The 13,876-nt window shown below is 35.0% G+C and overlaps 1 protein-coding gene across 1 annotated transcript; it reads right to left on the bottom strand.

Moving 5' to 3' along the window:
* Positions 1-4,816: 4,816 nt before the first annotated feature.
* Positions 4,817-11,541, bottom strand: EREG (epiregulin). Its single transcript, XM_060097560.1, has 5 exons — positions 11,514-11,541; positions 8,949-9,035; positions 7,227-7,350; positions 6,456-6,605; positions 4,817-4,905 (listed from the first exon to the last, which is right to left on the bottom strand). Exons 1-5 carry the CDS (start codon positions 11,539-11,541, stop codon positions 4,824-4,826), a joined length of 471 nt encoding a protein of 156 aa, XP_059953543.1. The 3' UTR covers positions 4,817-4,823.
* Positions 11,542-13,876: the final 2,335 nt, after the last annotated feature.

Below are 13,876 nucleotides of genomic sequence, written 5' to 3'. Positions count from 1 at the left end.
TCTATCGAACCCCCTATATCTTTCTCACAAATTTCTTCTTGGTTAAGTGAGAGTTGTTTTTGTTCCCTAAAAACCAAAGAACTCTAACTACTAAAGCCTTGCATTATTCTTTATATGTCCCCATAACTTCAAATTCCTCTTCTAAGTTTCTTGAAAACCACAGTACATTTTATACTTCTTTTGAATACTCTATACCCCTTATACATTACTAGATACACAAAAAAAGATACAAAAAAAGATTTTCAATAAATATTGATTGACTGATTCATAAACTATTAATTTTTATCATTTTTTACCAGAATGTGAATTAATCCTGATGGCAAGTTGAGGGCAAGGAATATGACATGTATTTCCTTGCTATCTATCCTGCCATCCAGAGAAAAAGAGAGTAAATAGAAAATCATTGCTCCCTTCTGATAGATTGACTGGAAAAGTCACCATTCCACTGATATCTTAATGTATATTTTCTATATTTCCAATGACTATAACCACGCCCTTACCCAAAGCTTTGTATCATCCTGTCACATGGCCTCCTTTTCGCATGTTTTGGATCCATTAACAATACCTGCATTATATTAGCTTCGGCTGTGCTTATTTCTTAATAGGCACATGGCACTAAAGGCTCATACAAAATTTTTGGAAGACTTTTCCCAAATATTTCTCTGAATTCAAATAAACTGAATGTCATAACTGTGTTTGGTTTTATATGATGGGTAGTTACCATTAGCTGGTTATCAGACAGGATTTTTTTTAAAAGATCCATATTTTATGTCTCCTCCTTAATGAATCCATGTTTGGATCCTAATGAACAGCACTTATGTTTTATAATGTCTTGTGACCATCTGGGGAGAAATATGTTCTATAATTGACCAAATTCAGTGCCTACAGTTTCTTCTTTTTAAAAAATTGTGATAATCGAAGTCTGGTTTTCCAGAATTTTTTTCCTTCTGCATAATGCCTTCAAAATGGCCAATTCTGTCACTGTTGTAAAAAGTTTAGGGTAATCCTCTCTGAAATCACTTGAAAGTGAGCCATTCTGCACCTTGCAGAGGATGATACCAGATTTTTGGCCTGAGATACAAGAAGGATGGAGTTGAATTTAATTGAATGGAAACATTGTGGAAGGAAAGACTTTTTAGGGGACAGTCAGTTATTGAACATGTTATGTTTTAATGTCCAGTGTATATCCAAGTGGATGGGTAGTTTGATAGGTCATTGGATAATGAAGTTTGGAAATCAGGGAAAGTATCTAGCCTAGGAATAATCAGTATATAGATGGCTATTAAAGGCAGAAGACTATATGAAATAAAGAAGGGAGTGGATACACAGAGAAAAAGTTCTGTAATTGAGATCTGGGAGCACTCCAGCATTTACAAATCAGTGGTGGGGGATGGAAGATATTAAGGAAGATCCAGCATGAGACTGAAAACAGGTGGAAAACCAGAAGAGTGTGACATCCTGTAAGCCGAGTGAGAAGTGTTTCAAGGAGTTCTTTTCCTTAATTAACCCTCTGAGTTCTCAGACTTCAAATAGAGTCAGTCTGATGGTTCTGTGAGATCCCAAGAATTTCATTTTACAGGAATTTCTGTTTCTCCCCCACAAAATTCCAAACTAAATCTCAGACTAACTCCACATGATGGTTTGTTCTGCTGCCCTGACATGGCCAGGGCTGTGGTAGAATCGGGGATCAGAAGACCTTGTTTCTCATGCCAACTTCATCTTTTACTACCACTGTGACCCTGGACAAATTGGTTTACCTCCTTGGAAAATGGTCATAGCTATGCCTCCCTGCCCTATCCACAGGCTAATGAAGTGGTCCAAGGAGCTAATAAATGGGCAAAGTATCCTATAGGTTTTGAAGCATGTACTTCGGAAGCCATTACTGTGTTGGAGGTTCAGAGGGATGATGTTTCCTGCTCTGAAGGCTTGGGAAAGCCAAGCCTCTTGGTTGGCAGATGCTGAGGGAACCATGGGACATGCTTCTGGCTGATGTGTCCTTCCAAAAGTTACTTCTCAATAGGATATTTATTCTTTTTAGAAATATTTTTAAAAATATTCTTTAAAAATATTCTTAAAAAAAATACTAACCCCCAGAATTTTATAATTAATGTGATTCCTTATATTTCAAAGAGATTCTTCACTATGGTAGGCCATAAAATATGATAAATTTATATAATGCTTTCCCAAACTAAAACCATATGTCTTTATGTCTAAGCACATTATAGTCTTGTCACTGCTTTTAAGACCTTTAATGTAGTATGGAAAAAAAGAAAAACAAAACAAAAAGAAAGAAAGAGACTAAACTTATCAGTGACATTTTTAATGCAAGGTGTTTTATTTTTCAACTTTGTTTTTTTCCAGTTTCCAACAAAAATAAATAAAAATTAATAATATCTTGTAAAGTATCTATATTCTCCTTCAATATCTTAAGGTACGCTATTATCAAAGCTGATATTGAATACAAACAAATTGATACAATTCAGTACTCTGATAAAATTCATTGTCAAATAAGTTACTTTAAACTGCATGCGATACAACTTTATGTTCCATGGCATCTTTAATATAAACTGTATATCAAAATGGCTCTTCAAAGTGCAATTACAGAGTGCAAAAAAAGCAGAGAGAAATTCACTATCTTACATTTAACCTCATCCAGTTTGAATAACAGGTATGTTTAGATAAAATTATTCTTCAGTCAAAACATTAAAATGTACTCCAGCAGCACTGCATATGCCAGTTGTTACTCCTCCTTTTCCCATAGGAATAAGAGTAGAAAAAAATCAGAAAGTATTGGGCAGCAAATTAAACACATTTTTTCCAGAAGTCTACTGACAGACTATTGCAGCAAAAATGGCAAAATGGATCAGACGTAAGTTTTTAAAAACTGCATTATTGAATTCAACAGAAATTAGAAGCTAGTATCATGTATTTGCTACATAAAAATTGATTTGATACCTCACGGCAGTTGAATTAATCTAATTCTCTTCTCAAGGACTCAAAAATAAAAATCTGTCCTACCAGTGCACCATTTCTCCCCTTGCATTGACTTTGGCAGAGAGATAAGAGCAAAAGAATGTCCAAAAGAATAGTAGCATTTGATTGTATTTTAAATATTTAATATATTACACAAATCTTAATTATGAGGTTATATCTTTAGTACCAATCTTAGAACTTTACCTCTTTGGTTATAGAGTATGTCTACTGGGTTACTTTGTGGCCTTGGTGGGAAGCCACAAACTATGGATTTATGAATTGGATTTGCATTTATTCTCAATACGGTGGGTATAGATAGTCCTTTCTAGAAATATATACAGTGAGAAATCTATAAAATAAGGAAAATAGACTAAATGTGAGCCAAAATATTTCCATTGTTTGTAGGAAACATGAGTTGCTAGCAATCTTTTTTTTTTAGCAATCATTTTTTATGTTTGTTCAGAATCAACCTCATTAAAACTATTATTTTTTTACTAATTTTCTCCCATAAAAGCAATCTGTGTCATACCTTTTTTATTATTTAATATGCATTTATAAATAAATATTTAACTTTTACAGGGGTTAGTTTTTAAATAAAGATTAAAAAACACCCCAAACTATTATTTACAATTAGTTATGTAATATGAATTGAGATGCTTAAGATAAGCCAATATGACTCCATTTTGTAACAAAATAAATGGATTGCAGCTGATTTCTTGGTTAGTCAATAAATTTTCTTTGAAGCAATCAAGGTCACTCAAAATATGCAGACCTCCTTTACATACAGTAGATATCAATAAGTATGTGTAGGATTTAAAATGTATTTTTACACAGCACATTTGACTTCAGCTCTATTAGTGGGAAATAGAAATATCCTTTTAGATCTCTTTAGACTGTATATAGAATTATTGTCTTATATCACACTTTAAAATAATAATTAGTCCATCAAATTTTGGACTATGATTTAATCTTAGAATTCTTCAGCCAAGTCCCTACAGAAATAAATACTCTTGAAAAGAAGCACAGATCTTGGCTTCACATGTGGATTTCTGTAATTGCCTCATGAGCAGTTACCTAGCAAAAATGTCATACTAAAAAAAAGAACATTGTGAAGCTATAAATTATCTACTATTTACATAAAAGATGGTATAAAATTAAGTTCTCAATTCATTTTCTTAAGGAGAATCTGTTAGATGGATGACTAATATACGTAGCAGTTGTGGTTGGGAATAGGGAATCGTGCACCTTCTCTCCAGGCAAACAGTGAGTTATAGCCAAGGATGTGTGTGGAGGGAGCAGAGCCCTCCAGGGTTTAGTCTGTTTCAAATATGTAGTGTTTAGCACGTGATCTATATTTGCTTCTCCCCAATTCCCACAGCATTACTGTTTTGACACATGGCACAGTGGTGCCAACTCATACATCAGACTATGATATAGTCAAACCAACTATCATTGATTCGAGGAGTTGAAATATATACTTATTAAATTGATTCGACCATATATTTAGGCTTACAGAAACCTGTCACTTGCTGACACTTCCTGAACAATGAACTGGGCATTGCTCACTCCTATGCATTGTACAGCAGGCAAAAAAGCTTTCAATAAGGCACTTAGCCCAGGAAATGATTTCTTAGAAAAATATCCGTTTTCTTTCTATAGTATTTTGTGTACATTATATATTAGCAAACAGTCTGTCAAAAATAAAACAAAAATAAAAACTCTTCTTAGTATATTAAAATACATCATTGTTGACTTAACACATGACCCCACATAAATATTATTAATAAAATAGGAATATTAACATAACCAGGTATGCAGTGCATCCCTGCCCATAAGTTTAATGGCACCATTCAGACTTGTGGCAATGCTGGATCCCCTGAGGTCACTCTTTCATATTCCTTCTTTGGTTCTTTACTTTTTCGATTTCTGTACCTAGAAATATTCAGAAATTAAACCGTTAACCCTGAAGTTAGCAGTAATAGGATCAAAGTATGTTAACAAAAAAAACAAATATATGGACGCTAAAGGTACATTAGCACAGTGTTTCCAAAATGTCAGAGGTGAATAGGTTTAGGCTGGATGCTAGAGAAGAAGGGGGGAGGAAGGGGTAGTTTCTCTGAACAAATAATTTTGGGAGGAAACGGTGAAATGCTGTTAAAGGACTTCTCAAAGGCTTTCACATGATCATGAAAATTGGAAAATTCCAGGAGAGCATGTGACCATGTTTAATCCTGGCCTGTTTTATCCTTTTTTTAATTCTCTCTGTCTTTTCTTCCTTCTTTCCTTCCTTCCTTCCTTCTTTTTCTTTCTTTTCTTTCTTTCTTTCTTTCCTTCTTTCTTTCATTCTACTCATCACATTGATATAATGCTATCACCAATAATAATGAAAATAAATCGGGCACTTATTAAGTGACAGACAATGTTCTAAATGCTATATATCCATTATTTATTTTATCTTCACACTTACCATTATCATCCTCATTTTACAGATGAAGAAAATGAAGTACAAATGGGTTACATAACCTGGTCAAGTTCTCCCAGCTAGGATTCATAAATCTATCGCGATTCAGAATCTTCATTCACTCATTCATTAAAGCTATCTTCCTAATATTTTGAGTTCATTTTCTACCCATTTTGAAGATGAAGCATGTAGCCTTAAGGAAACTGCATAATGTTTTTGCTTAGTGGAAGAATATGATTAGAAAACGTTTGTTTAGCCTTGATTTAGCTACTTGTCAACTAGATGAGCCAGGACATGTCAATTTACTTCTCTGGATCTTACTTTCCCATCTTTATAAAAGAAAGGATTGCAGTCAAAGACCTTTCAGGTGCATTTCAGTTTTAATAATATTCAGTTATGTGATCATAACCAATTAAAAAGGCATTATAATTTGGTGAATACTTAGACTCAAGCATGGACCAAATAAATCTAATCTTATAAAAGTAACACTTTTGGAGCTTCAAAAGTAGGAGTGCATTACTGTCAGCAGAAATAAAATAAAATTCACTCAAATCTACACTGAAAAATCTGCACCACTTCCAAAATAAGAAGGATTTTATGGAGGCATTTTAAAGGCAGCTATTATTAACTAAGTCATTCTATTCCTATACCCTGGTCCTAAGCCTAAAAACTGGCCAATCTGATATACTGTCAGTAGTTCGGTGCCCACTCTATATTTTCTCAGTTATCAGCACATATCAGTACGGCACTGTACATGAAGATGGAGTGTTGAAGATGGAATTTTGGGGGACTGACATGAACCAATTTTTAAAAGTTAGCTCTTATAATTATCTGGACACTCGTTTCTACTAGTCCAGATGTTCCGCTGCTAAAACTTCTTTATAAATATCGTTAGTGCAGAGTCTATCTTATCCCACTAAATAACACTTTGCCATATTTTTACCCAGTTTGTAAGTGTGGATTGTATAAAAGTAATTTACAAAAGCAGAGTGTTAAAACAAAAACAAAAACACTGGCTTACCATCTGCAGAAATAGTATACTGAGCCAGCAACTGTGATGAGGAACAAGATAACAAGAATCACAGTCAAAGCCACATATTCTTTGCTCAGAGGCTTTTGGACGGTTAAAAAGAAGTGCTCACATCGGACACCAGTGTAACCCACTTCACACCTAAAGGACAATGCAAGAGAAAGATCAGTTATTTAAGAAAGAAATCATGGTTCTGAATTAGTTTTGTAAGAGCTAATCTTACAATGTAATGCAAGATACTGACAAGGTTTGCCAAAAGTTGTAAAGATGAATTCAAAGACTGACCTTAAAGCTGGCCCAACTTGGATAAAAGAGGCCCACACTGCTCTCAAGCTCAACTGCTGTATTAGAATGATAGTCTGGTTCAACTGGCAGGGTGGCTGACAATGGTGGTTTGTAAGTTTGAAGTGCTTTTTGTCTAAGTCAGTGGAATCGATTCTTATAACAATGGCTGACATGTAAGTCCAGATTAAAGGCTAAGCTACTACTGTGGTAAGTATGAGAGAAAGGCATGTGAAGCCCTGCCCATTCTGCAGCCCTGAAGCATCCATACAATTTGATAACTGCTGTTTGTTCTACTATTTGTTCCCTAACTTTAAAAAAACTCACTCAATAAAGTTTCTAATAGTACACATAAACTGCATGCTAATAGTACATATAAACGGCAGCCCATGGAAACAATAGAGTATTACAAAAATAAAAAAGAGAGAGAATGTGGGTTTTTAAAAAACTGTTTTTGTTTGCTTGTATTTGGCATATTACCTGCAGTGACTTTCACTCATGTCTACCAGGTAGATGCACTGTCCATGAAAACAGTAGCCGTTCATGTCAGAGCTACACTTTGATATTGACACTTGAGCCACACGTGGATTATCTTCTGTCCGAACTGTGAAAGAAATAGAAAGTGGAATATAGTCTGTTGCTTTCTTTGAAGAATTAATCACCCTTTCATAATAGTAACCACTGAGCTACTGGAACAAAGCAGGTCATGCATTTTCAGGACAAAAAGTCACTCTAGTTGTCACGCTCCCTAGACCAATAAACAAACACTGGACCCCCAAAGGAAAATGGCCAACAGGCTAAACAAAACAAAATAAAACCTGGGGGTAAAATTCTCAAACGACAATGTTTAAGGATAGAAAAGGTAAGCTGAAGACACACACACACAAATCATGATCCTTCACAGTTATTCACTTATCCAAACAAAGTGTGTATAATTTTTTCAAATCTCAAAATAATTCTGACATTCATTACTCCCAAAGCAATTGCAAACTGAATCCATTAATTAATTTAAGAGAGCTTAAATCTATAGTGGGTTTTAAGCCAGCAAGGCTTGTTTTGGTGTGCATTCTCAAACTTTTGGGTTCAGGAAATCAATCACAGTCTCTAACGATGAGACCTGGACATGAACTAGACAAACCTTGAGCTATAAATGCCTCGGTTACACAAATACAACAATGAAAATAGTAGCCTCTTTAGAATAGTGTTGCAACCTACACATAAAATTCACTTTAGAACGTTTTAATTACTAAAATGTGAAGGATCTTTATGAAATAAACAAACAAATCATCTTGATTGTAATACTCTTGTTCAAATAGCCAAAAATAGGGAGTGAAGCACACCAAACTTCTAGAGAGCACAAAGAGGAAGGACAAGAAGGGAGGTGAAGTTGTTGCAGGTAATGCTCTGGTTCCTCAGGAAAACTCTGGACTCAATAACTCAGAGTGAATATAAAGCAGATGTCTTTCTTTCTCTCTCTCTCTCTCTCTCTCTCTCTCTCTCTTTTGTGCCTAGGTGCTATTACTTTTATTTTATTTTTTAAATTTTATTTCTTTTATTTTTATTTTATTATTATTATTATTATTTTTACTAGAGAATAGTTGCTTTACAGTGTTGTGTTAGTTTCTGCTGTACAACGAAGTGTATCAGCTATAAAGCAGATATCTCTTGAACCACATTCAGAGTACTCTGGGCCCCAAAGATAAGACCATGCACCACTTATCTTTGTAACCCTATGCCTAAGCACAGTGTTTAGCATGTATTAAGTACTCCATAGATTTTTCTGAATGAATGCTGTAACTCAAAATAAAAGACATCATTTTCTCCTTTTACAAAAAAAAACAACAAAATATATTGACTGTCTACTGTGTACAAAGTTTACATTTTCCTGTTTTGCCTGGGATCCAACTCCTCACAATGGTTTCTCAGCGACGCTCTGAAATGACCAAAGGGAATCTGATTTTCTTTGTTCTCTATCTCTTTAAGATCAAATCTTTATATATATAACTAGGTGCTCAGTCCCTCTGCCTCCAGTTATTCCTTTATATAATTTTTCCAGATCCCTAGTTCACTGGGTTCTTTTGTTAATACAGCAGCTATTCCCCCCCCCCTTTTTTTCCACTATCACATATTTATAGTCTTTGAGTTACATTTCTGTTAAGAATGTGTAATTCTTTGATGCAACATTGACAAACCTGGGCTTACCTAAAGCTGTGCAGTTATCTTCGGACTCTCCTGGGATACATGAAGGAATCACAGTTGTACTGAGAACTGCTTGTAGAAGATGGAAACCTATTTATGGAGAAAAATCAAATATATAACTAATGCTTCAAGGAAAGAAACCTTAACCAGATTTCCACATAATTATAGTATTTATAAAGTTCTTTTAATTATTTCAAGAATTTGATCCATCGAAGCCATAAACAAAATAATTCATGGAAACAGGCATATCATTGAAAATAAATGAACCCCCAGCTCTTCTGTCCAAGGGTAAAAGTCCTGGCATTACATTCAGAGTTACAGATTTGACCTACTCTAAACATTTCACAGTAACCTTTTCAAATACCTGATTTTAAAGATTGATTTCTTAAGAAGTTTAGCCACTGGAAAATTGGAAAATTTCCACAGTTTTACTTCATGATGTGTTCAGAGCAATGCTCCAAGGTAGAAACCATCACAAAGAAGGCTTCAAATAAAACTCAGTTTCTATTTATGGTCACAACTAAACAGGACTCTCAACCTAAGATACATCAGTTGTTGATTTAAGTACCTAAGTTACTCTTTGCATTACACATTAAAATCCATTTTAATGAATAAAATGTAATCTAAGTAAAGTCAGAATATATCTTATCTAATATGGAAAGGAACACACATGTTAGAGGAACCACACTGTGCCAAAGAATCCAGTTTCTGTCAGCCCAGTAAGAGTTTAAACAAGGCATTTCATGGTGTTTCTCCACTGAAAAGATAAATGTTGGGAAACAGGCACCAGAAGGATTCAAGTAGTGTTCTGAATTGTGTCGAAAGAATGAAAGAATCCTTTTAATTGCACGGATGTTGACTGAAAAGAGTTTTACTCTTCTTAGGAGTCATGTAGTTGCTCTTCACTCTTCCAGGCTATATGAGTAACTGTTATATAAGAAACATTACTTGTGATGGTGATAGTAGTAGGTAGCAGTTAACATTTCTTGCCCACGTACTGTATGTGGGCATGGTTCTACCCTCCTTACCTATACTATCTAATTTAATCTACTCAGTGACTCTTTGAAGAAGATACTACTGTTCTCCCCATTAGACATATGAGAAAAGTGAGTTAAGTAACTTTCCCAAGAGTACATAACAATGTTGTTAATGGGCTGCATTACAGAATCTGGCAACAGGCAATAATACTAGAGTATAATGGACATCACAGGGAACAAACTCAGATAAATGTAACTGAAGCAGAATATTTAACCGCATAGGGAGGCAACAAAGTATGTGGAGAGGCAATCTGGGAGAAAACTTGAGCTATGTAATTTTGGACAAATTAATTAAATTCTCTGGATCTCCATTTTCTCTAGTTTATAGAGTTTGGGAGAGAATTAAATGAAATTATATTTTTCTGAAACATCTAACATACCAGAGACTCATTAATGTTCCATGCCACTCAACATCTAGCCTCTGGTTTTAGCAGTAGTATATGTGGGTAGTGCCCTCTACTGGTCTATAGCAATGTTATAAATCTCTCTGTACTTTGGTATTTTAAAGGATAATTAATCCATGTAATAAAGAATTTTATTTTATTTTTTCACAATCAGAGGAGGTATGTTAAGAAAATTGCATATGATTTGGGTAAAACTGAAATTAAAAGCTAAACTACACATAAGCATCAGAATTTGCAATTTCTTAATGTTTCAAACTTGACACATAACAATCCTGTGAAGTAGTTATTAGCCCCAAACAACCTCAGCGTTAAATTACATGTCTGGTCCAAGACCAATTATCTAGTGACCATAGAAGATAAGAGTTAGAAGTCCATCTTTGGACATCAAGCCTCATAACCCTTCAGTGATTTGAAAAGTTTAGAAATATCTCCTCCCCACTCCATAGTTCTCCTACAATATAAATGATGCTTCAATTGCTCTTATTGGGGAAAAAAAGCTTCTTTTTTAAATGACAAAAAAATGGCTAAAGTTTGGATTCCATTATCAGTTGAACAGAGATGGAAAAGGATAACTTTGTCCACATAGCTTTCTAGGGTGAATTAGCTAGATTCTCATCCAAGCCAATTTTGTTCTATTTCTCAATATAATTTTGCCATACACTTTCACTATTGAAGAATTACCTCCCTTTAATTTATACAGTCTGCTCAACACAAAGTGGAGTCCTAGATGTGTGTTTGTATATCCCTGACACTCCTATGCCTCCATGCTTCTTCAACTAATGGGAGGAGATATTACCGTTTCTCCCACTGCAAAAGGGCCATTGTGCAAATGCACATTTCTCTCTTTGCAAAGGATTGTTTCTTCATCCTTTGCAGAAATCAGATACTAGCCTTTCCTGTTCAGAATTGCTTACAAATGCAACCTGCGACTATTATAGAATCCAGCTAATTGCTTTGAGGTGTTGTTTATTAGTCTTTTTTTTTTCTCAAAGATTTTTCGTATTGTTAGTTTTTCCACTGTTGGAAACTTTGTTCCAGTTAGTCAGGCCACAGTGAAATATTTGCCTTTGTGAATTAAAGAATATTCAGGGAAGGGCGTGCCTCCACAAAAACTGGGCTGTCCTAACCTGTGACACTCTCTTGGACATAGTCCATCACTCAGGATGGTTTCTGTGAGACTTGGTACATTAATCCAACATTTGGGTATTTTACAGATGGGATTGTAAATAATTTTAAATGCTATTCTCAAATGAAAATGTTTACACTACAGTTCCATCATAGATGCATGTAGCCAATAAACTATCAAAATTGGTTCTAAATCGTGTGTCCAGCTACAAAGCTCTATTGCCTAAAAGCAGTGGACCTCAAGTTTTTCTCAACCTCACCTCTGGCCCAGGGCTTTGCAAAATGGGGTAGAGGAGTAAGTGGGAATGATCAAAAGATTGAAAAAGTCCACCCATGGAGAATTTTGATATCCAGCACCCTGTCACCCTTATAAATCACTACTCATTAAAGTCATACAGGGAAGGAATAGATGCTAAAGTCCTAACCATATATTTCCTTAATCTTTCAGTTGTTCATGACTTAGTGTTATTTGAACATAATGATCTCTCTGTAATTCAAATGCCCATCTTATATTTGCATTTTCGATCTTGACCACGGGTCCCTGCTAAGAAAATAATTCCCTGTGATATTAAAGACTTTAGATAGGGTCAGTGTGTCAGAAAACAGATCTGCTAGCAAGCTCTACATTGGTAACTAAGATATAGAGGAATTCTGTGCTAAATGATAATCTGTAAACTCAAAACTGGCCATTGGAACTTCTGCTTCAATAATGTTATGAAAACAAAACTCCCTTTGGAGGCCATTATTCCTGTCAAATTTCCAGATGGGTTTCAGTAATCTAAAGCTCACCTGTTCATCTCTCTACCTTCATGTTTCAGAGATTTGTTTCCGTGAAACCTCAAATGTGCCAGCAGGAAGTGACACCGGTGACTCACAGCATACATATCACCTGTACTCCGTGGGTCAGGGCCGAGCCTACACCTTGCACAACACTGCGGACAGGGCGTGGGAGCGGTTGAGTACCATCACCCCAGTGGGGCGAGCACTAAGTAAGAAGTGCTTGCCTGATAGTCAGGAGGAATGCCAGATGTAGAAAGCATCCTTTTTATTGTATATGGTTTCTTTCGTCCTTGCTTCCGTATGGCCACACTGAGGGGCCATCTCGAAGGAGGCTGAGATTTGGTGACTGGCTGACCAAGCCTATTCCTCAATAATCAATTGCAATTCTCAGAGATAAAATGGCTTTCATGAATAACAATCAAGCAAATAAAAATGACCCCAAATAAAATGAGATAGGTTACAGAATGAAAAGAATGCACCTTATTTTCCCAATTTCACCTTTTAGGCTATTGAGACTGGAACAGCAAATTCATAATGAATCACAGTATTTGCCCAACCCCAAAACAGGCAGCAAAATCTGCTTTGTTCACACTTTTGCTGCGGTCACATGCCTACCTATTTATGGATTGTTAGTTTTCTACCTTCTTCCAGGGCAGTCTGTAATTTTAGGATTTGTCTGTAACATAGTAGGCTTGTTAGGTCTTGAATACTTTCAAGGAGTGAATATGCCTTTACCACTTCCAGATGCCTTTTTGTCTCAAATCCACTATTAGATAAAGTCCTTCTCCACTTCGTTAAAATAACTGTAAACTAACACATCAGACACAAAAAATAACTATTGTCAGTACTTTCTAGTAACAGCCTATGTTTTCAGAGAATAGAATATATATATGTGTGTGTATATACATATATATCATAATATATATATATATATCTATATATCACAAATCTTGCTTCCTACCAGCAATCATTTTCTTCCTACAGTTTTTCAACATTAACCTTATCACTAAGCTTCATTAAAGTAAAAGCCAACAACTATATGAGATAAAAACAGGATAACAGGGTGAAACCAGAGGTTGATATAATAATGGGTTACAAATAAGTCTTTAAGTTTGAGTTTCAAATATAGCCATAAGATCTTCCTTGTCAAGTGTCAAGAAAAGATTTAATACGCCATGTTTTTCAGTTCAGAGACATTAAACTAAACTCTTCAATTTTGGTAGTAATTTCTAAATCATACTTCAAAGTGCTCATATGTTTTACTGATCATACAATACTATACTTAATGCTCTCATAATGCAGGAGAAATCGTATCAACTATTGTAGAAAGGATACAATTTGTACTAATCTGGGTGCTTTGGAATTTTGTGACTAAAAGCTCTAAATATGGAACTTGCCCCTCCTAAAACCAAAGATTCACCTCTATAGTATTATTTCAAATGATCTATTGAAACTGTATTTTTTTTCTTTAAGATAATGTTACACAGGAGGGTCTTTTTAGAACCTTTTCTGTCTTCACTCCCTTCCATCATGCTTCTCACACTATCCCTATTGACCCAATTCAGAAATTTAAATTACTATTATA

The sequence above is a fragment of the Mesoplodon densirostris genome, chromosome 1 (genome assembly GCF_025265405.1).
Source record: "Mesoplodon densirostris isolate mMesDen1 chromosome 1, mMesDen1 primary haplotype, whole genome shotgun sequence".
Lineage (NCBI taxonomy): Eukaryota > Metazoa > Chordata > Mammalia > Artiodactyla > Ziphiidae > Mesoplodon > Mesoplodon densirostris.
The sequence above is the reverse complement of the archived record's forward strand: the minus strand, read 5'-3'. Positions and strand labels throughout refer to the sequence as shown.

Excerpts from the sequence above, each read along its gene's own strand:
- EREG (XM_060097560.1), bottom strand. The coding sequence starts at position 11,541 with ATGGACTATGTCCAAGAGAGTGTCACAG. Across the intron at positions 9,036-11,513 it reads TGTCCAAGAGAGTGTCACAG|GTTTCCATCTTCTACAAGCA; the intron begins GTTAGGACAGCC and ends CTCCATAAATAG. Across the intron at positions 7,351-8,948 it reads AGATAACTGCACAGCTTTAG|TTCGGACAGAAGATAATCCA; the intron begins GTAAGCCCAGGT and ends TTTCTTTCACAG.